The sequence below is a fragment of the Oncorhynchus tshawytscha genome, linkage group LG27, assembly GCF_018296145.1.
Source record: "Oncorhynchus tshawytscha isolate Ot180627B linkage group LG27, Otsh_v2.0, whole genome shotgun sequence".
In the NCBI taxonomy this organism is placed as follows: domain Eukaryota; kingdom Metazoa; phylum Chordata; class Actinopteri; order Salmoniformes; family Salmonidae; genus Oncorhynchus; species Oncorhynchus tshawytscha.
Window position 1 is genome coordinate 335322 of NC_056455.1, and position 20579 is coordinate 355900.

General features: G+C 43.2%; 2 protein-coding genes across 3 annotated transcripts; one reads left to right on the top strand and one right to left on the bottom strand.

Moving 5' to 3' along the window:
* Nucleotides 1–7504: 7504 nt before the first annotated feature.
* Nucleotides 7505–17484, bottom strand: LOC112259005 (glucose-induced degradation protein 4 homolog). The gene is made up of 6 exons (XM_024433731.2): nt 17109–17484; nt 14484–14543; nt 10054–10161; nt 9491–9592; nt 9221–9351; nt 7505–8881 (listed from the first exon to the last, which is right to left on the bottom strand). The coding sequence occupies exons 1-6, from the start codon at nt 17295–17297 to the stop codon at nt 8818–8820; spliced, it is 654 nt and encodes a 217-aa protein (XP_024289499.1). The 5' UTR covers nt 17298–17484; the 3' UTR covers nt 7505–8817.
* Nucleotides 17485–17569: 85 nt separating this feature from the next.
* On the top strand, nt 17570–20487 carry LOC112259002 (ATP synthase mitochondrial F1 complex assembly factor 2). Of its 2 annotated transcripts, none has more exons than XM_024433704.2 (8): nt 17570–18100; nt 18210–18254; nt 18361–18512; nt 18690–18787; nt 18929–19009; nt 19172–19284; nt 19504–19619; nt 19760–20487. In XM_024433704.2, the coding sequence occupies exons 1-8, from the start codon at nt 17962–17964 to the stop codon at nt 19895–19897; spliced, it is 882 nt and encodes a 293-aa protein (XP_024289472.1). In that variant the 5' UTR covers nt 17570–17961; the 3' UTR covers nt 19898–20487. The 2 variants fall into 2 exon arrangements, with proteins under 2 accessions (XP_024289472.1, XP_024289483.1); XM_024433715.2 differs by having other exon boundaries at nt 18364–18512.
* Nucleotides 20488–20579: the final 92 nt, after the last annotated feature.

The following is a 20579-nucleotide window of genomic DNA, read 5'->3' on the forward strand; positions in this document are numbered from 1 at the left end:
ACAACAGGCAGGCTCAGGGTCAGGGCAGGCAGAACGGTCAGAACCGGGAAACTAGAAAACAGGAGCAAGGAAATTGCGGGAGCAGGGAAACAAAACGCTGGTAGGTTCTATGAACAAAACAAACTGGCAACAGAGAAACAGAGAACACAGGTATAAATACACAGGGGATAATGGGAAAGATGGGTGACACTTGGAGGGGGGTGGAGACAAGCATACCTGGTTGAGCGGGGTGCTGGTGTTGGAACTCGGAGATGAGGCCTGGGTCCAGGATGTCCCTAGCGGAGACCCAGCACCTCTCCTCCGGGCCATAACCCTCCCAGTCAACCAGGTACTGGAATCTCTTGCCCCGAGGTCGAACCTTCAGGAGACGTCTCACCATGTACGCTGGTTGGCCGTTGATGAGACGGGGGAGAGGGGTGGGACTGGATACAGGAGACAAAGGGCTGTAAAGACATGGTTTTAGTACTAGACACAGGTAAGGTAGGAAGTATACGGAGGGCACGGGGCAACAGAGGACAAACAGCAAAGTGGCTAATGATCTTGGAGCGGGGGGGAAGGTCTCGGCTTCCGGGGGTGTAGCGGCGTGCCAGCACATCTGGCTTGACCTTCTTCGATACCGGTTGGTGCTGCGGAAGTGAAGTGGCCCGGTCCCTACTGAACCCCTCCAGGAGGTCCTGGTAATCCGCGGGGCTGGCGGAGAGGTCCAGGGCAATTTCCAAGCCCCCACGAAGAAGTCCTGGGGCAGGCAGAGCTGACTTCAGGCAATGAGTGTGGCAGGACAGGCTCGAGCCCACGATGGCACCAGTAGCCTAGTCAATAGAGGGATTGTGTCTCTGGGCCTAGAGAATTCCAATACCACGGGAACCTGCGGCAATTCAACTAGCAGGAATTGGATCGTCTCGCTGTGGTTCTCTGACACTCGTAGGTTGATGGGGGTGGTATGGTGGGTGACCCGGCCTACAGAGCGCCCGTCCAATACTCTAACATCCATGGGAATGGAGAGGGGTTGAGAGGGGATGCCCAGTTCAGACACCAGGGTGACGTACATAAGACTCACATCGGCCTCCCGAGTCGATGAGTACCTGGAGAGACATGGACTGGTCGCCCCACAGCAGGATGGCATGTAGAGGGGGGCGAATAAGGAGAGAAGAAAATTATCTTTAAGACCCACCAGAGTACCTACCCCAACGAATGAGCTATGTCTCTTGAAGGGACAGGTAAACACATAATGACCAGCAGTACCGCAATTCAGACAACTCTGGGTGTCAAGTCTGCCTACATGTTCAGCTGGAGACAGCCTAGCCCTGCCGAGCTGAGGTGAATCGGCAGTCTTTGGAGGTTCTTGGAGGAACTCGAGTAAGCTCGGATCCTCTCTGGGACGTAGACGCCAGGGACTTCCGGAGTTCATCAGATGCAAGGTGGGATCCTTGAGTGAGCTATTGGGACCGCAATCAGACCTCTTCTCCCTCCTACATTCCCATAGCCGACTATCGATCCGGATGGTTAAAGCGATGAGTGAGTCGAGAACCGTCGGTAGTTCCTGGGCTGCAAGCTCGTCCTTTACTTCCTCCGAAAATCCATGCAGGAACGTGTTGAACAGCGTTTCCGGGTTCCAGGCGCCCTCCGCTGATAACGTGCGGAAATCCACCACATAGTCTGCCACATTGAGGGAGTCCTGCCGAAGCTGGAGTAGCTTACGGACAGCCTTTCTCCCGGACACCAGAGCCCCGAAAAAAGAAAAAAAAAGCAGTTGTGAAGTACTTCCACAGGTGCTGAAAAATTACACAACGCCAGATGGGGATGCCTGAGCTGAGGCCTAAACAAGACCGTACTACAAGGTGGAATTCAACATTTTATATGTTGAAGAGGTTTCTTGAGTCAAAGGATGCCACCATCTCTACCCTGGCCAATGTCAATGCACCTGTTGATGCTCTGACCCAATAGGAATGGGAGGTGGTGGAGGAGGTGTGCAGAGTCCTGGAACCCTTTGAGCAGGTCACTGTGGAGATCAGTGGAGAGAGGTACAGTAAGCAGTTATTACTACATCATTATTTAATCCAGTATTATATATGTATATGAGCAGTAGATGAGAATGTAGTATCAGTAGACAAAACATGAACCTGAACTAATAAGTTACTGTTCTCTCTTTTCAGCTATATGACAGCCTTAAAAATGATACTCTGTGTAAGGGTCTGCAGTGAATCACAGCCAGCCGCCAGAGAGAAGCAAATGTAACCACAGGACATGTGACAGAGTTGATGGACACCCTACGTTAATCAATGGACAGGAAGTTACACAGAATGGAAAATAATCACGTGCTATTGGAAACCGCTGCACTCTTGACCCCAGGTTTAAGAAGTTAGCCTTCAGTGATAACAGAGCGATTGATGAGGCTCTTCAAAGAATAACCTCAGCAGCAGGGAGGGACAGCCCCAGCAGTCAGCTGGCTCAGGCACCAGGGCAACAGGAATAAGAGGGATCAGATGGAGCAGAAGCACCAGCAGTAGTGCCACAAACGTCTGCTGTTTGGATGTTGTTTGACGAGAGAGCAACTGGGGATGCAGCACAAAGATGCCATAACGGAGGTCAGATCCTTTTTGTTTTAAGTGGGATGCTGCAGTTTTGCACATTGTTATTTATTTTTCTTTGATATGGTGCAATATTCTATTCTGCTGTTCAGATTATATTAGTCTTGAATTGTTAAATTTATATGCACTTAAAGTTGTACTTTAAATGCAAATGTTTAATAGCATTCTTTTTCATAACAAACCAATGCATTTTTAAATATGATTTTATTTAATCATTTAATTAGAATTGTTTTAACACCAATCATAGTCAAACTATCGAAAACTGTGTGACTTGAAAAAACACAAAACATTTTTTTTTTTTTAAAGAGCCGTTTGGGAGCCAAAGGAGCCGGCCCTTTTTGGTGAGCTGAGTCGAACAAGCCGGCTCACTGAAAAGAGACGGAATGCCCATCACTACTATTTTCACCTCTTAATTTCACCTACTGTTCTAACTTGGTAGCGCACAAATAGCCTATAACCTGTTTTAGAGCAATGTAATCATTGAATATTGTTAGCGCTTTCATTGTCTGTTTATATGCCCCATTTATTTCTCCTACGGTTCTAACTTGTACAGGGAGTACACTGTAAGAACGGCCCTTGTTCTGAATTCTGTCACTGTACATTTTCAAAAGTGCTAAACAAATAGTTATAGTGACTATTTCCGTCGTCACTTGCTCATGTCTTAATCGAAATGACGGATTGCCTCTTATCCGCTTGTCGTCCCCTTATGCCATAGTTTGTACATCTCAATTGTCAGTATTAAGCAAGTCTGCCATATCAGATATGTTTTTTTAAAAGACAGTAAATGAGGCTGAATGAATTGTTTCGATAACAGACAAGTCTCCGCTGAAAGCCAAGTGTAGGTGGTAAGGTGTTGGGACTCTGCTGTTCGGACTCTGCTGTAGGGACAGCTTTATGTAGGCCCTAACAGTTTGTGGGCACCGTTTGTCACCGTTATAGTGCAATTAATGTATTGTTTAGTGTTGTGTTGTGTCGTGTCGTATCGTGGCTTTGCTGGCATGCATCACACAGTTTTTGTTTGCTCCACCAAGATTTACATGCTAAAATCACCACTGCATCCACCCATCACGGTTATTATTTTTCTCTTTTCACCTGGCCAGAATACTTCCATAGAAAACTGCTTTACAAATGAATTATTATTATTATTACCTTCACAAATAACCAGTTTATTCATCAATCCTGTAAACTTTTTTATTTGAATGTTTAATGTTATATTATCAAAGAATAGATAGCAGCGTTGTATCAGTGGGGTTTGCTCTACAAGTCTTTTGCTGTTCTCTTGTGGTCATTTGAAAAATAGCAACAACTTTGGTCCTGATTTCAAGCACTGCCCTGGGGTTTATCCAGTGACCTGGGGTTTATCCAGTGACCTGGGGTTTATCCAGTGACCTGGGGTTTATCCAGTGACCTGGGGTTTATCCAGTGACATGGGGTTTATCCAGTGACATGGGGTTTATCCAGTGACATGGGGTTTATCCAGTGACATGGGGTTTATCCAGTGACCTGGGGTTTATCCAGTGACCTGGGGTTTATCTAGTGACTTGGGGTTTATCCAGTGACCTGGGGTTTATCCAGTGACCTGGGGTTTATCTAGTGACTTGGGGTTTATCCAGTGACCTGGGGTTTATCCAGTGACCTGGGGTTTATCCAGTGACCTGGGGTTTATTGACCTATCTAGTGACCTGGGGTTTATCCAGTGACCTGGGGTTTATCCAGTGACTTGGGGTTTATCCAGTGACCTGGGGTTTATCCAGTGACCTGGGGTTTATCCAGTGACCTGGGGTTTATCTAGTGACCTGGGGTTTATCCAGTGACCTGGGGTTTATCCAGTGACCTGGGGTTTATACAGTGGAGTGCACTGTACTGTATATACAGCGAGCTCCAATAGTATTGGGACAGTGACACATTTAGTTATTTTGTGTCTGTACTCCATCACTTGGAATGTGAAATTATATAATAACTATTTAATTTGAGGGTATTTGCATCCATATCAGCTGAACCGTTTAGAAATTACAGCACTTTTTGTACCTAGTCCCCCGATTTTAGGGGACCAAAAGTATTGTGACAAATTCACTTATGTGTACTAAAGTAGTAAAATGTTTAGTGTTTGGTCCCATATTCCTAGCAATGACTACATCAAGCTTGTGACTTTACAAACTTGTTGGATGCATTTGCGATTTGTTTTAGTTGTGTTTCAGATTATTTTGTGCCCTATTGAAATGAATGGTAAATTGTGCATCACCGCCTGGTACGGCAACTGCACTGCCCGTAACCACAAAGCTCTCCAGAGGGTGCTGCGGTTTGCCCAACGCATGGGGAAAAACTTCCCGCCCTCCTGGACACCTACAGCACCTGATGCCATAGGAAGGCCAAAAAGATCATCACGGACATCAACCACCCGAGCCACTGCCTGTTCAACCCACTATCATCCACAAGGCGAGGTCAGTACAGGTACACCAAAGCTGGGACCGAGAAGCTGTTTTTCAGTCTCTATCTTAAGGACATCAGACTGCTAAACAGCCATCACTAGCACATCAGTGATGGTGATGGCCTCCTTTCCTTCCAGTTCTCTGCTGCCAATGACTGGAACGATTTGCAAAAATCACTGAAGCTGGAGTCATATATCTCCCTCTCTAACTTTAAGCATCAGCTGTCAGAGCAGCTTACCGATCGATCACTGTACCTGTACACAGCCAATCTGTAAACAGCACACCCAACTGCCTCATCCCCATATTGTTATTTATCTTTTTACTCTTTTGCACCCCAGTATCTACTTGCACATCATCATCTGCACATCTATCACTCCAGTGTTAATGCTAAATTGTAATTACTTTGCCTCTATGGCCTATTTATTGCCTTACCTCCCTAATCTTCTACATTTGCACGCACTGTACATAGATTTTTATATTGTGTTATTGACTGTACGTTTGTTTATGTGTAACTCTGTGTTGTTTTTGTCGCACTGCTTTGCTTTATCTTGGCCAGGTCACAGTTGTAAATGAGAACTTGTTCTCAACTGGCCTACCTGGTTAAATAAAGGTGAAATTAAAAAATAAACAGCTCTGGTGGACATTCCTGCAGTCAGCATGCCAATTGCACGCTCCCTCCAAACTTGAGACATCTGTGGCATTGTGTTGTGTGACTAAATTGCACATTTTAGAGTGGCCTTTTGTTGTCCCCAGCACAAGGTGCACCTGTGTAATGATTATGCTGTTTAATCAGCTTCTTGATATGCCACACCTGTCAGGTGTACTGATTATGTTGTCAAAGGAGAAATGCTCATTAACAGGAATGTAAATTAATTTGTGCACACATTGTTTTAGAAATAAACTTTTTGTGTGTATGCAACATTTCTGGGATCTTTTATTTCAGCTCATGAAACATGGGACCTACACTTGACATGTTGCGTTTAGATTTTTGTTCAGTGCAGTATGATATGTTGGACAGATGGTTACTTGAGGCAAACATGATTAACGCAAACGTTTAGCATATGCGAGTTCGAACCTCATCACGGGTAAAATTGAGCATCTAATGATTCTCCATTCCATTTGTATTTGGGAAAATGAACATAAAGTCAGGTGGAAAGAACCAATATCACCAGGCACCCCTATTTGGAATAACCCCACTGTACCTCCAGCGTTGAATGATACCACCTTTAAATTCTGCTTCCAAAGCAGCATCATACATTTTGAGCATGTGTACTAGGATGGATCTCTGCTGTCATTCAATCAATTACAAGAAAGATTTGGATTATCCAAAGCCGATTTCTTTATGTTCTTACAACTCAGAAATATTATTCAGTTCGCTTCAACAAATCTGGATGAACCTAATGGCATCTAGAATAGAAGACATAACGAAAGAAGCTTCTACACCAAAGACGTTGATCGTCAAGTTATATCAAGGGTTGATTGAAACTACCTGATCTAAAGGAAGAAATGGAGAACTATTGGTCACAGATATTTGAAAATGCTCATTCTGTTCTCATGGGACAGAAACTACATCAATTTAAGATCAATCATAGGATTTACCACATTCCTGCCAGAATGAATGTAATGCACCCAGAAATGTCACATCGCTGTTGGAGATGCAAAAAGGTTCCATGTGTTTTCTGTGTTCAATACCTTTCCATGTATTAATTCCAGCCATTACAATGAGCTTGTCTTCCTATAGCTTCTCCCACCAGCCTCCTCTGAACACTATTTTGGGATAATGTATGTGCTATCATTTTATTGTGTCTAGGAATTTGATATCCACCCATCTCCAAGATTGTCTGTTGGGAAATGTAAATATTGATCAATATCAGAGAAAGTTTTGTAATCCCGGTCTAATTGCTACGGAAAAATGAATAGCGATCAATTGGTACGCCTCATATTCACCCTTAACTACCAAGCTACTAGATTCTATATAATATAACATCGAACATAAATCAGACACATTTGACAGAATTTGGAAATCGTGTTGACTCTTTTAGGGAATGATTTGTATAGTGGGCGTTTTGTTTTTGTGTTGTTTATGAGAACATAAACAAAGTAATTGGTTACTTGTTACTTTCACTAACCGCCAACGATTTAATTAAGGCGATTAAGCCAAAATATAAGCCTGTTTGTATGTCAGATCAGATCGATGTAGAAACAGAGCTTCGTTTTTCTTTATTTTCCAAGTGTTACCGGTCGAAGCGTCGTTGGGTAAGGAATCCTTTTTTTCGTTATGACCCAGATTACTTTGTAAACTATTGACACAACATTGCGTATCAGATAGTTACGACCACTAGAGGGCAGTGGTTTGTAGGTAGGAACCAAACACTGCACACATTTTTCCCGCTGTGCATTCTTGACCTTGATGTGGTTCAGAATATACAACCAGATAGAATATTTATGTAGGCGTTTGTATGAAGAAATATAAAGAGGACTCATTGCTAGTATGTCATTGCAGTACAGTTAATACAACAGTCATTTATTTTTCAAGAAAAAGACAAGGCGTTTTGATATGATTTACTCCATTCCTCATAGTCACACCAATCTACTTTCAGTCCACACACACGCATTTTGATAAGCTTTAAAAAGATGGCATCATTCCATGGCAAGGGACTGCTTTAAAAAGGCAATTAGACACAATATTTCCTTTAATGAGAAAGAGACACATTTAATACTATCATGATAGAATAAATCTGTTTTCTGAAAACAAGTTGTATGGTTGAAGTCAGAGTTGTACTGTTAAATAATGTTGCATAGTTAACGATGAGGGAGCATGGATTTTTTGTCAGTGAAAAGTAAAATGCTGCCGACTGCATGGGGCTAATAACATGATTCCATGTCAAATCCAACCAGGATCTACGTGTGGCGTTATGTATGTACACTGAGTTAGCAGTGTTGCACTGGAGTTAAACAACAATGTGTGGCAAATAAATCCAGTAACAGAAGCAATCATGAATGTTACCTCGTTAGTCAGAGACCTCCAGACACTCATTACTCTGTCTTCTGAAGCTTTAGAATGGGTAGCTGAAGATATAACTTGCAAAATCTCTTCACAGGCAATCAGAGAAGTTAGCTGAGATTTCCAATAAAACAATAACACTGTCATTCAATGAGCTATAAAGTCTTTAAAGCTCCAATCCAAAAGATGCCTGACCTGTAGTTCAAAGATCAGTAAACTTTATTCCAAACGCTGACATTCAGCTTCAAAATTGACCCAGCATTTGATAGAGTAAAATTCTAGAAGAATCCTTGTCCAAAATCTGTTCAGCTGTGATTGGATAACAGCAGACAAGTCCCCAAGAGGGAATCTTCAGCTGTATTTATAGTGTCCAAAGATAAGTGCTGTAGTAATGGAGTCCAGGACTCGACCTCAAAGCAGCAGAGTGAAAGAAAACAATATATTTTAAACCAGAAATTAAAACAAATTAAGAAATTATAAAGCATCACACTGCTGCAACTGTCTGCCCCAATCTTACGACCGAAGTTCCTGCCTGCCCTGGGGCAGAGCAGTCCTTTCCCTCAGTCTTTTGCGTCCATCTTTCCATCCCTTAATATCTGTGAAAGCTCCAGCCTAAAAGACCTCCGTCCATCTGTCCATCAATAAATCCATAATTTCCTTTACTTCATCCTCAGACGTACTCTTGGTAATCGTAACAACAGTTTCCATGTTCCCTTCTCCCCAGTCCTTCCCCAGCCTCAGTAGCTTCTGCAGGCCTTTACAGTCCTTCTGAGCCAACAGAGCCACAATTCCTGGGTCACCGAAACTCATAGATGGCTGCACTGTGTTCTGGAACATGGGTGAGGTTCAGAGACTGGTACCTGTGAAGGAGACAGAGTCAGACAGTGCTAGTTACTGCGGAAAGTCAAGAGAGGAGAGATGCATTGGCCTTTCCCAAATCAACCTCTAGTCCTTGACTCATATCTAACAGGAAACAGTGCATTCTGTTTACCTTGACAAATAAAAATCACATAACTTCATGCCCTGTTTCTGTGGGGCATGAACACCATTCTGACCTTGATAACATCAAATATTTGCAAAACCAGTCTAAATAAAAAAATATTAATTTAGAGAAAATAAATGATGCACAGGAATATGTTCTAAGTTATCAGTCATAAAATGTTAATGAATTAACCCGTTGGTATTTAATGTCCCGTTACCATTCTGAGCTCCTGTGGTAGTAGTACCCCTCAATGGTGGCTGTGGACTTCTGGAAGCAGATATAGTAGAAACCAGCAAAGGAAGCACCGCTGATGTCTTTAATGGTGTGATCAGGGACCAGGAACTGCTCCTGTAGAGGAGGATAACAACAGTTAGTACATCCTTATAACAACATTATACAGGGGAAATGTTTCCAAACTTCATATGCATGTTTCAGGTTTTCCTTGGTCGGGGAAGAAAAGGTGATATGCGGTCAGGTTTAAGCTTACCTTCCACCTCATGAAAATGTAGTCAGAGTTCTTCAGCTCATCATAGTCAAACTCATCCGAGTTGAACGTTTTTGCATACTGGTAGAAGGCTTGGAATTTGCCCTGGAGCCCAAATAGAAAATGGTTAAAACACAGCACAAAGGGTCCTTTTGCTGGAACAGTACAATCTGTTAACAATCAGAACTATTGTTGACGACAATTCTACTGATATCAGACAGTAAAAGCCAAACCACTGTTCTGTAGCAACCTGATCTCAGAAACACAGAACTAGAATTGTGTGTAATTGCATCAGATGCTGATTAAGGGGAGATGCATGAGAGAAGATATTAACCAGACTAGTGAAGTGCCCCCACTTTCAGCACAGCCTTCACTCAATCCTGATATGACCAAATAAGCAGTGACTGCAAACCAACATCATTCATGGGGGGTGGGGAGGGGTGATGCCCCCACATTTTCACCAAACAACATTAGCCTACTTTATTTGGATCGGAGGTCTAAAGCAGAGCAATGTTGGTGGAATCACGTTTTTCTTAAAAAAATTAAAGATCACATCTTCGATTTACCCAGTGCTTGCGATCCACATCCTCATCTGCATCCCACTTCCTGGTTAGAAATGGACGCTTCCTGCTGATGATCTCCCCAGCAAAGAACGTAGTCAGAGTGGGGTACTCCTATGGAAGAAAATCACAACAGAGAAACAAGTTATAGGCTGGGAATCAAATCAACCCAAATTTTATTTGTCATAAGTGAAAAGCTTACTTATACAAGCCATTAACCAATAATGTGGTTCAAGAAATAGAGTAGACAAAATATGAACTAAATAAACTACAGTAAAATATTACAATAAACAATAACGAGGCTTTAAACAGGGGGTACCGGTACCGAGTCAATGTGCGGAGGTACAGGTTGAGGTAATTTTTTACATGTACAGTTGAAGTCGGAAGTTTACATACACCTTAGCCAAATACATTTAAACTCAGTTTTTCACAATTCCTGACATTTAATCCTAGTAAAAATTCCTGTCCTACATCAGTTAGGTTCACCACTTTATTTTAATAATGTGAAATGTCAGAATAATAGAGTGATTTATTTAAGCTTTTATTTCTTTCATCACATTCCCAGTGGATCAGAAGTTTACATACACTCAATTAGTATTTGGTAGCATTGCATTTAAATAGTTTAACTTGGGTCAAATGTGTCAGGTAGCCTTCCACAAGCTTCCCACAATAAGTTCGGTGAATTTTGGCCCATTCGTCAAATCAAATCAAATCAAATCTTATTTGTCACATACACATGGTTTGTAGCAGATTTTCCATAGGATTGAGGTCAGGGCTTTGTGATGGCCACTCCAATACCTTTACTTTGTTGTCCTTTTTGCCACAACTTTGGAAGTATGCTCATTGTCTATTTGGAAGACCCACTTGCGACCAAGCTTTAACTTCCTGACTGATGTCTTGAGAAGTTGCTTCAATATATCCACATCATGTTCCTGCCTCATGATGCCATCTATTTTGTGAAGTGCACCAGTCCCTCCTGCAGCAAAGCAACCCCACAACATGATGCTGCCACCCACATGCTTCACGTTTGGGATGGTGTTCTTCAGCTTGCAAGCCTCCGCCTATTTCCTCCAAACATAACGATGGTCATTATGGCTAAACAGTTGTATTTCTGTTTCATCAGACCAGATGACATTTTTCCAAAAAGTACAATCTTTGTCCCCATGTGCAGTTGCAAACCATAGTCTGTTTTTTTTAATGGCGGTTTTTGAGCAGTGGCTTCTTCCTTGCTGAGCAGCCTTTCAGGTTATGTCAATATAGGACTCATTTTACTATGGATATAGATACTTTTGTACCCATTTCCTCCAGCATCTTCACAAGGTCCTTTGCTGTTGTTCTGGGACTGATTTGCACCAAAGTACGTTCATCTCTAGGAGACAGAACGCGTCTCCTTCCTGAGTGGTATGACGGCTACGTGGTCCCATGGTGTTTATACTTGCGTACTATTGTTTGTACAGATGAACATGGCACCTTCAAGCATTTGGACATTTCTCCCAAAGATGAACCAGACTTGTGGAGGGCTACAATTTGTTTTCTGAGGTTTTGGCTGATTTCTTTTGATTTTCCCATGATGTCAAGCAAAGAGGCACTGAGTTTGAAGGTAGGCCTTGAAATACACTGCTCAAAAAAATAAAAGGGAACACTAAAATAACACATCCTCGATCTGAATGAATTAAATATTCTTATTACATACTTTTCTTTACATGGTTGAATGTGCTGACAACAAAATCACACAAATTATCAATGGAAATCAAATTGATCAACTCATGGAGGTCTGGATTTGGAGTCACACTCAAAATTAAAGTGGAAAACCACACTACAGGCGGACCCACCTTCGATGTAATGTCCTTAAAACAAGTCAAAATGAGGCTCAGTAGTGTGTGTGGCCTCAACGTGCCTGTATGACCTCCCTACAACGCCTGGGCATGCTCCTGATGTGGCGGATGGTCTCCTGAGGGATCTCCTCCCAGACCTGGACAAAAGCATCCACCACCTCCTGGACAGTCTGTGGTGGAACGTGGCATTGGTGGATGGAGCGAGACATGATGTCCCAGATGTGCTCAATTGGATTCAGGTCTGGGGAACGGGCGGGCCAGTCCATAGCATCAATGCCTTCCTCTTGCAGGAACTGCTGACACACTCCAGCCACATGAGGTCTAGCATTAGGAGGAACCCAGGGCCAACCGCACCAGCATATGGTCTCACAAGGGGTCTGAGGATCTCATCTCGGTACCTAATGGCAGTCAGGCTACCTCTGGCGAGCACATGGAGGGCTGTGTGGGCCCCCAAAGAAATGCCACCCCACACCATGACTGACCCAACGCCAAAACGGTCATGCTGGAGGATGTTGCAGGCAGCAGAACGTTCTCCACAGCGTCTCCAGACTCTGTCACATGTGCTCAGTGTGAACCTGCTTTCATCTGTGAAGAGCACAGGGCGCCAGTGGCGAATTTGCCACTCTCTATGTTCTCTGGCAAATGCCAAACATCCTGCACGGTGTTGGGCTGTAAGCACAACCCCCACCTGTGGACGTCGGGCCCTCATACCACCCTCATGGAGTCTGTTTCTGACCGTTTGAGCAGACACATGCACATTTGTGGCCTGCTGGAGGTAATTTTGCAGGGCTCTGGCAGTGCTCCTTCTTGCACAAAGGCGGAGGTAGCAGTCCTGCTGCTGGGTTGTTGCCCTCCTATGGCCTCCTCCACGTCTCCTGATGTACTGGCCTGTCTCCTGGTAGCGCCTCCATGCTTTGGACACTACGCTGACAGACACAGCAAATCTTCTTGCCACAGCTCGCATTGATGTGCCATCCTGGATGAGCTGCACTACCTGAGACACTTGTGTGGATTGTAGACTCCGTCTCATGCTACCACTAGAGTGAAAGCACCGCCAGCATTCAAAAGTGACCAAAACATCAGCCAGGAAGCATAGGAACTGAGAAGTGGTCTGTGGTCACCACCTGCTGAACCACTCCTTTATTGGGGGTGTCTTGCAAATTGCCTATAATTTCCACCTGTTGTCTATTCAATTTGCATAACAGCATGTGACATTTGTCAATCAGCGTTGCTTCCTAAGTGGACAGTTTGATTTCCCAGAAGTGTGATTGACTTGGAGTTACATTGTGTTGTTTAAGTGTTCCCTTTATTTTTTTGAGCAGTGTACATCCACAGGTACTCCTCCAATTGACTCAAATGATGTCAATTAGCCTATCAGAAGCCTCGAAAGCCATGAAATCATTTTCTGGAATTTTCCAAGCTGTTTAAAGGCACAGTCAACTTAGTGTATGTATGTAAACTTCTGACCCACTGGAATTGTGATACAGTGAATTATAAGTGAAATAATCTGTCTGTAAACAATTGTTGGAAAAATGACTTGTGTCTTGCACAAAGTAGATGTCCTAACCAACTTGCCAAAACTATATTATGTTAACAAGAAATGTGTGGAGTGGTTGAAAAACAAATTTTAATGACTCCAACCTAAGTGTATCTAAACTTCCGACTTCAACAGTAGGTAGGGGTAGTGACTATGCATAGATAATAAACAGCGAGTAGCAGCAGTGTAAAAACAAAGAGAGAACAGTCTATGACTTGGGTGACTGGAGTCTGACAATTTTTTGGGCCTTCCTCTGACACCGCCAAGTATATAGGTCCCGGATGCCAGGAAGCTTGGCCACAGCGATGTACTGGGCCGTACGCACTTCCCTCTGCAGCGCCTTAAGGTCGGATGCCGAGCAGTTGCCATACCAGGCGGTGATGCAACTGTTCAGGATGCTCTCGATGGTGCAGCTGTTGAACTTTGAGGATCTGGGGACCCATGCCAAATCTTTTCAATCTCCTGAGGGGGAATAGGTTTTGTCATGTCCTTTTCATGACTGTCTTGGTGTGTTTGGACCATGATAGTTTGTAGGTGATGTGGACACCAAGGAACTTGAAACTCGAAGTGAAAGGGGGTATGTTCAGCCCTCCTTTTCCTGTAGTCCATGATCAGCTCCTTTGTCTTGCTCACATTGAGGGAGAGGTTGTTGTCCTGGCACCCCACTGCCAGGTCTCTGACCCCCTCCCTATAGGCTGTCTCATCATTGTCGTTGATCAGGCCTACTATTGTTGTGTCATCAGCAAACTTAATGGTGTTTGAGTCGGGAGTACAGGAGGGGACTGAGCATGCATCCCTGAGGGACCCCAGTGTTGAGGATCAGCATGGCAGATGTGTTGTTGCCTATGCTTACCACCTGGGGGTGGCCCATCAGGAAGTCCAGGATCTAGTTGCAGAGGGAGGTGTTTAGTCCCAGGGTCCTTAGCTTAGTGATGAGCTTTGTGGGCACTACGGTGTTGAATGCTGAGCTGTAGTCAATGAACAGCAATCAGAAACATGAAAATAAAAGCATGAGATTCAACCTCTATTTAACCTCTTTTCAGAATCACGTAATTCATTCTCACCTCTGTCAACCCTTTGATCTTCAAGTACCCACACAAGTATGAGGCTCCCATGGTCACATGCTGAAAGAGACAACACTTCATTGTGAATATAAAGGCTAGACATACAGAAAGTAAGATCAATGAAAAGCTGATTTCTGCTGGAGTCTCAGGACTGATAGGACAGCTGGTAATGAAAATGTTAACCCTATCACGTGTCACTTCAATTAATGATAGGGTCATCCTAAAGCTAGGTTTAATTAAGCATTAAGGCCTGAGGGGGTGTGGTATATGGCCAACATGCCACAGCTAAGGGTTTTTCTTAAGCACAACTATGCGGCGTGCCTGGACACAGCACGTGGCCATGGTATATTAGCCATATTACAAACAGCCCTTAGCTGCCTTATTGCTATTGTAAACTGGTTACCAATGTAATTAGAACAGTAATAATATACATTTTTGTGGTATATGGTCTGATATACAAAAGCTGTCAGCCAATCAGCATTTAGGGCTTGAACCACAAAGTTTATAATGGCTGTTAGAGCATCCCTGACAAAATGTAAGATGACACTGGCAGTAGGGCTGGGCAATATGGCCAAAATGTCATAGCAAAGTATTTTCCAAATTTGATGGTATTTAATGTTTTTGAAAAAAAGTTTTACTTTGAGTTGTGCGTGACCCTACGGTGGCAACACATTCAATGGGTCTTTCTTCATTCTGATTGTTTTATACTGTTCAATTCAACCAAAAATAATTTCCCTCAATTTCTGCATTCCCTGCACTCATTTGAGACCATTTCCACACTGTCACATAGGGCTGCATGATATGGGCAAAAGAAACTAGGCCTCTTTTTTACCCAAATGTTGCAATTGCGATTTGACTGCCGACTTAGATCAAAACACTTGGGTGAACTGTTGGAATCATGGAAATAGAATGAGAATTATAATTACACTACTGTTCAAAAGTTTGGGGTCACTTAGACATGTCCTTGTTTATGAAAGAAAAGCAATTTTTTTGCACATTAAAATAACATCAAATTGATCAGAAATACAGTTTAGACATTGTTAATGTTGTAAATGACAATTGTAGCTGGAAACGGCTGATCTTTTAATGGAATATCTACATAGGTGTACAGAGGCCCATTATCAGCAACCATCACTCCTGTGTTCCAATGGCACATTGTGTTAGCTAATCCAAGTTAAACATTTTAAAAGGCGAATTGATCATTAGAAAACCCTTTTGCAATTATGTTAGCACAGCTGAAAACTGTTGTTCTGATTAAAGAAGCTATAAAACTGGCCTTCTTTAGACTAGTTGAGTATCTGGGGCATCAGCATGTGAGTTTGATTACCAGCTCAAAATGTCCAGAAACTAAACACTTTCTTCTGAAACTCGTCAGTCTATTCTTGTTCTGAGAAATGATGGCTATTCCATGCGAGAAATTGCCAAGAAACTGAAGATCTCGTACAACGCTGTGTACAACTCCCTTCACAGAACAGCTTAAACTGTATCTAACCAGAATAGAAAGAGTGGGAGGCCCCAGCGCACAACTGAGCATGAGGACAAGTACATTAGAGTGTCTAGTTTGAGAAACAGAAGCCTCAAATACCCGCAAAACACCAGTCTCAACGTCAACAATGAAGAGAGGACTCCAGGATGCTGGCCTTCTAGGCAGAGTTCCTCTGTCCAGTGTCTGTGTTCTTTTGCCCATCTTAATCCTTTCTTTTTATTGGCCAGTCTGAGATATGGCTTTTTCTTTGCAACTCTGCCTAGATGGCCAGCATCCCTTAGTCTCCTCTTCACTGTTAACGTTAGACTGGTGTTTTGCAGATACTATTTAGCGATTAGCTGCTCACACGATTTAGCTAAAACTTGCTAAGAAAATACAAACGAATAGTGTAATTATAGCACGCACGAAGGAAAGTGACATCGTTGTCAACAACATTGTTGCATTGACCATGCAGACCAAACAAGTCTCGTGGTCAAGCAACAAATGCTTGAATGACAGGGGGCGGGACTTGGTCTGTGTGGAAAGAAGCAGAGAGAGAGAGCAGAGATGACTCAAGTAGCGGAGTAAACTAAAATATATATTATTATAAATAATGGACCTTACAAGACATCACATTTAACAAAACAAACATCGTTATACAAGGTAAAGTAAAAACCGGTCCGTGCATCAATACCGGCATATAGTAAAATAAGTAATACCGCCGAGCATAACCAGTGTTGGTTGGAGAGTAACGTTAGTGAACGACATGTAGTTAAACTAGTAACGTTAATTTAACTACATTTTGCATTAACTTGGTGGTAGTGTAACTAAATTCAAGTATATGCAGTGTTTTCAGTAGTTAATTGACATTTTTGCCCCAAAGTGGTATAGCTTACTACTGGAACACATGACAAACATAAGTATAGGTAAGCGTTTTCAGAATTACATTTTTTACAATAATGGATGGATGGCGTCTCAATGCTGATACTAGTAAATCCCGCGACCAGTCATCAAAACTCAACTCCGCCTCGATATAAGAGAACGGAGTTGAGGGTTCCTCAGGTAATTTCTGGAAGCTGTCAATCATTACGTGTTATGACATGTCAGCAAAATTACTAGTCAGCTGACTGGCAAATTAAAGTTTCATAAATCGAACTTGCCTGCAAAACAACCTCGACATCGTAGGAGTTGCCTTTGCTCTTCTGGTGTCCTCGGAACTTGGAGCCGCTGTACAGAAGCGAGGCGACAACCCCGGGCTGGTGGGTGTTGATCGGGGGAGCCGGGATAAGCGAGGCCGAGGATGTGAAGGCCATGGGGGTGTTACGGAGGTATCCAGCGGGGACAGGCATGATTCGGGTACCGCGGGGAGGACACCGACCGCAGTCAGTGGCCGTCCGGGCGATAGACGTGGGAAGGGGGTACGGAGAGCACGAATGAGGCGGCTCACCTACATCCAAATGCCTCCAAATCTATAAGCACTTCAGTCACCAACAGTCTTGAGTAAAGTAAGCGGACTTTGACGCAGGTGCTGTAAGGCAGCAGCATCCTCCTCTCTCATTAGCTGAGGAATTTCAGTGATCTAAAACCTCGCTCCTGACTGGCTTATTTAGCGCAATGCTGTCTGGGAAGTGTGCGGATGTAGTTTTTTCCGCTCTGGTACTGTTCTATTCTGGTTGATTTTATAACCACCATGGAACTACGTTTCCCATGTATCTGGGAATTCTGTCGAATCTGCGGTCTGTCAAACACGGAAGGTCACGCGCATGTAGAGATGCGATGCATTGCAGTGAGAGGTGTGGAAATACAATCGTATTTCTCCAAATGGTGAGTCTTAGATCAGTCAACCTTCAACTACTCTTTGGTCGTTTCTTATAGTGACCTCAATGTTTCCTACATTTTGAATAGCGACAATATCCGGCATTCATAATTCCTGCTAGCTAACGTTAATGCAAGTTTTGAACCCCACTTGAATTGGGAAAACCTGTTTGTTAATAACTCTCTGTCACTGACACTATGCTGAGGAATCTTGTGAGATTGCACAGTCGTGTGGGGCATGCCCTCTCTCCCCCCATTGTCTGCCCAAGAAGTCAAGCTCTCAAGCTGCCGCTCCCTCTACTCTCTGTGAACTCAAAATATTACTCCATTATCACAGGTAAGAGGTGCACCATTTGATCACCTTTTTTCATCAAATATCTGGCTATATGCAACATGGAGGTTGCACAGTTCTTGACATGTTGACTTTGTTATGCTGTCATCAACAGAAAGAAAGAAATTCTACGAGGATGTCAGCATATCCCACGGAGAGGGTGAGTACTGGACCGGGCGAGTGAGATACTTTCTCTCTTGATTGAAATAAGTCTGAGTGCTAAGAATTCAAGAACTTACTGTAACATTACCTTGATTTTTGGTCAGCAGGTGGCATGTTTGAGATCAACCTGGACCAACGGAAACTGAAGACACCAGGAGGAAAGCTGTTCACAGCCCCCAACGAAGCCTTAGCCATTGCCGTGGCGAATGAGTGGGATACTCAGAAAGACACGCTCAAGTTCTACAGCATGCATATGGTATGACCTTTTACCTTAGTTCTTTTGTTTGATGCTTCATATTGGGTGGATCTGGAATGACACACTGTACCCCAAACAGGACACTACTTTCATTAGATATTTTGACTTGGGCACTGATTTTAAAACTAATCGGGGAAAAAGGGTGCCATTTGAGATTTGTTCTCTCTCCTACTTCAGACCACTCTCTGCAACACAGCCCTCGATAACCCTACATTCCGCAGCAAGGACCAAATAATCACTGCTGCCCTCAAGTATCTGGAGACTGACACAATTTGGTACGCAGAGGTCTTTGTAGTAGCATAGGGTTTTAACCTGCCTAACAAAGGACAAATATGATACACAGGTTCTCTCCATCAGATCATTAATGTGTGTGATTTAGTAGGAATTATAACTCTGATTATATTGTCTCCTTGTAGTTACAGAGTTGAGGAGCCTCCATCTTTAGTGGAGCTTCAGAATAATGAATGGGACCCTGTGCTGAATTGGATTGAAGACGGGTTAGTTTCACTTTAACATGATCATTGACTCATTTGCTGTGAGTTACCTTACTAGAAGTTCACTGGACATGTCTACTTATTTGCATGTCATCTTCAGCAAAGGAGGGAAACAGATTTGTAGCATTGTCTTGAGAGTATTGAATTAATGTTTTCCTCTTGCAGGTACAACGTAGTCATTGGCTCTTCTACCAATATACTGGGGCCTGAGATCCCACAGGCAACGATGAATACTTTTCGCCAGCACCTGGGTTCCTATAACTTCTGGTCCCTGACAGGTAAAACCAACTAAAAGCGTAATTAGAGATACTCCCATCCTGTGCACATGTGCAAATTCTGAACTGTGTGGGTGCTAAAGGAATCAGCCTCTTGCCTAGACCAATGGAGAGAGAACCCTCAGAAGTTGCACCGCTGTTCATCATCATATTGCTGAGTCTCTCAGTTAAATAGAGAGTACACGAGTGCACTAATACTATTTGCGTGTCCTCTGTGTGTAGGTCTGGAGTATGTGATCACCCAGCTGAAGTCTGTGGTGCTGGCATTTGCATTGATTGACAAACACATTACAGTGGAGCAGGCTGTGCTGCTGTCAAGACTAGAGGAGGAGTTCCAGGTATGAACTCGCCACAGAATCAATGCACATACAGAGATTAGAAAAGCATCTTGGCTATGTATTCAATCTCCCTGTCTGTTTCTGTCTTCCTCTCTTACTAATTATTTATTTTCCCCTCACTCTCTTTCCCCTCTCCACAGATCGGGCATTGGGGAAATGTAGAGTGGGCTCATGATGTTGACCTGTATGAGCTGAGAGCACGTACAGCAGCAGGGGCTCTGTTTGTACATTTCTCCTCTGAGAGTTCAACGGTCAAACGCAAACTCATGCAAGACTAAGGAGGCGCTTCCCTGAGTCAAACATACAAGCTCAGACAGCACTCTAAAAGCAAAGACAACAAAGACGGTGTACTGGCCTCTGACTGGGAAGAAATCCCAACTCATTAGGACTTGAATTTATCTCTGGTGTTGTCCTTGGTGGAACAAAAACACATTTTATCTACCCAGGTCCGTGACATAATCTGCAGTTTATAAAACGTCCTGTGATGATTCATTTCAGTAAAGAGGAACCGTCTCCTCTGCCACTCCTTCCCTGTAAAGTACAGCCAAGTATGATGATCATCTCTTCTACATGTGTTTTGAATCACTAACCAGGTTTCCATCCAACCTTTTTTATGGGAGTAAAGTACACGTGGGACAAATATCATGGCAGGCTTGATGGAAACAGAACATTTGTCTGCAAACTTTACAAATGTCGACAAAACACTATGATAGACAAGTTGGGATCTTTTTGTATCTGTCAAATTAATTACATGAGAAACGTTGGTGGAAATGACTAAGTATTAATATATTAACCATCATATCGATGTAAATTTGGGAACCACTGTATTGGCCTACGGATTAAATAAAGTGTAAGGTGATCATCTCAATTGATGCCCCTTTCCAATAAATATAGAGGGTCTTATTCTGGTGACATGATCATCGATGCTTGGCTGCTGTTTGACACAAAATAATCTCGTTA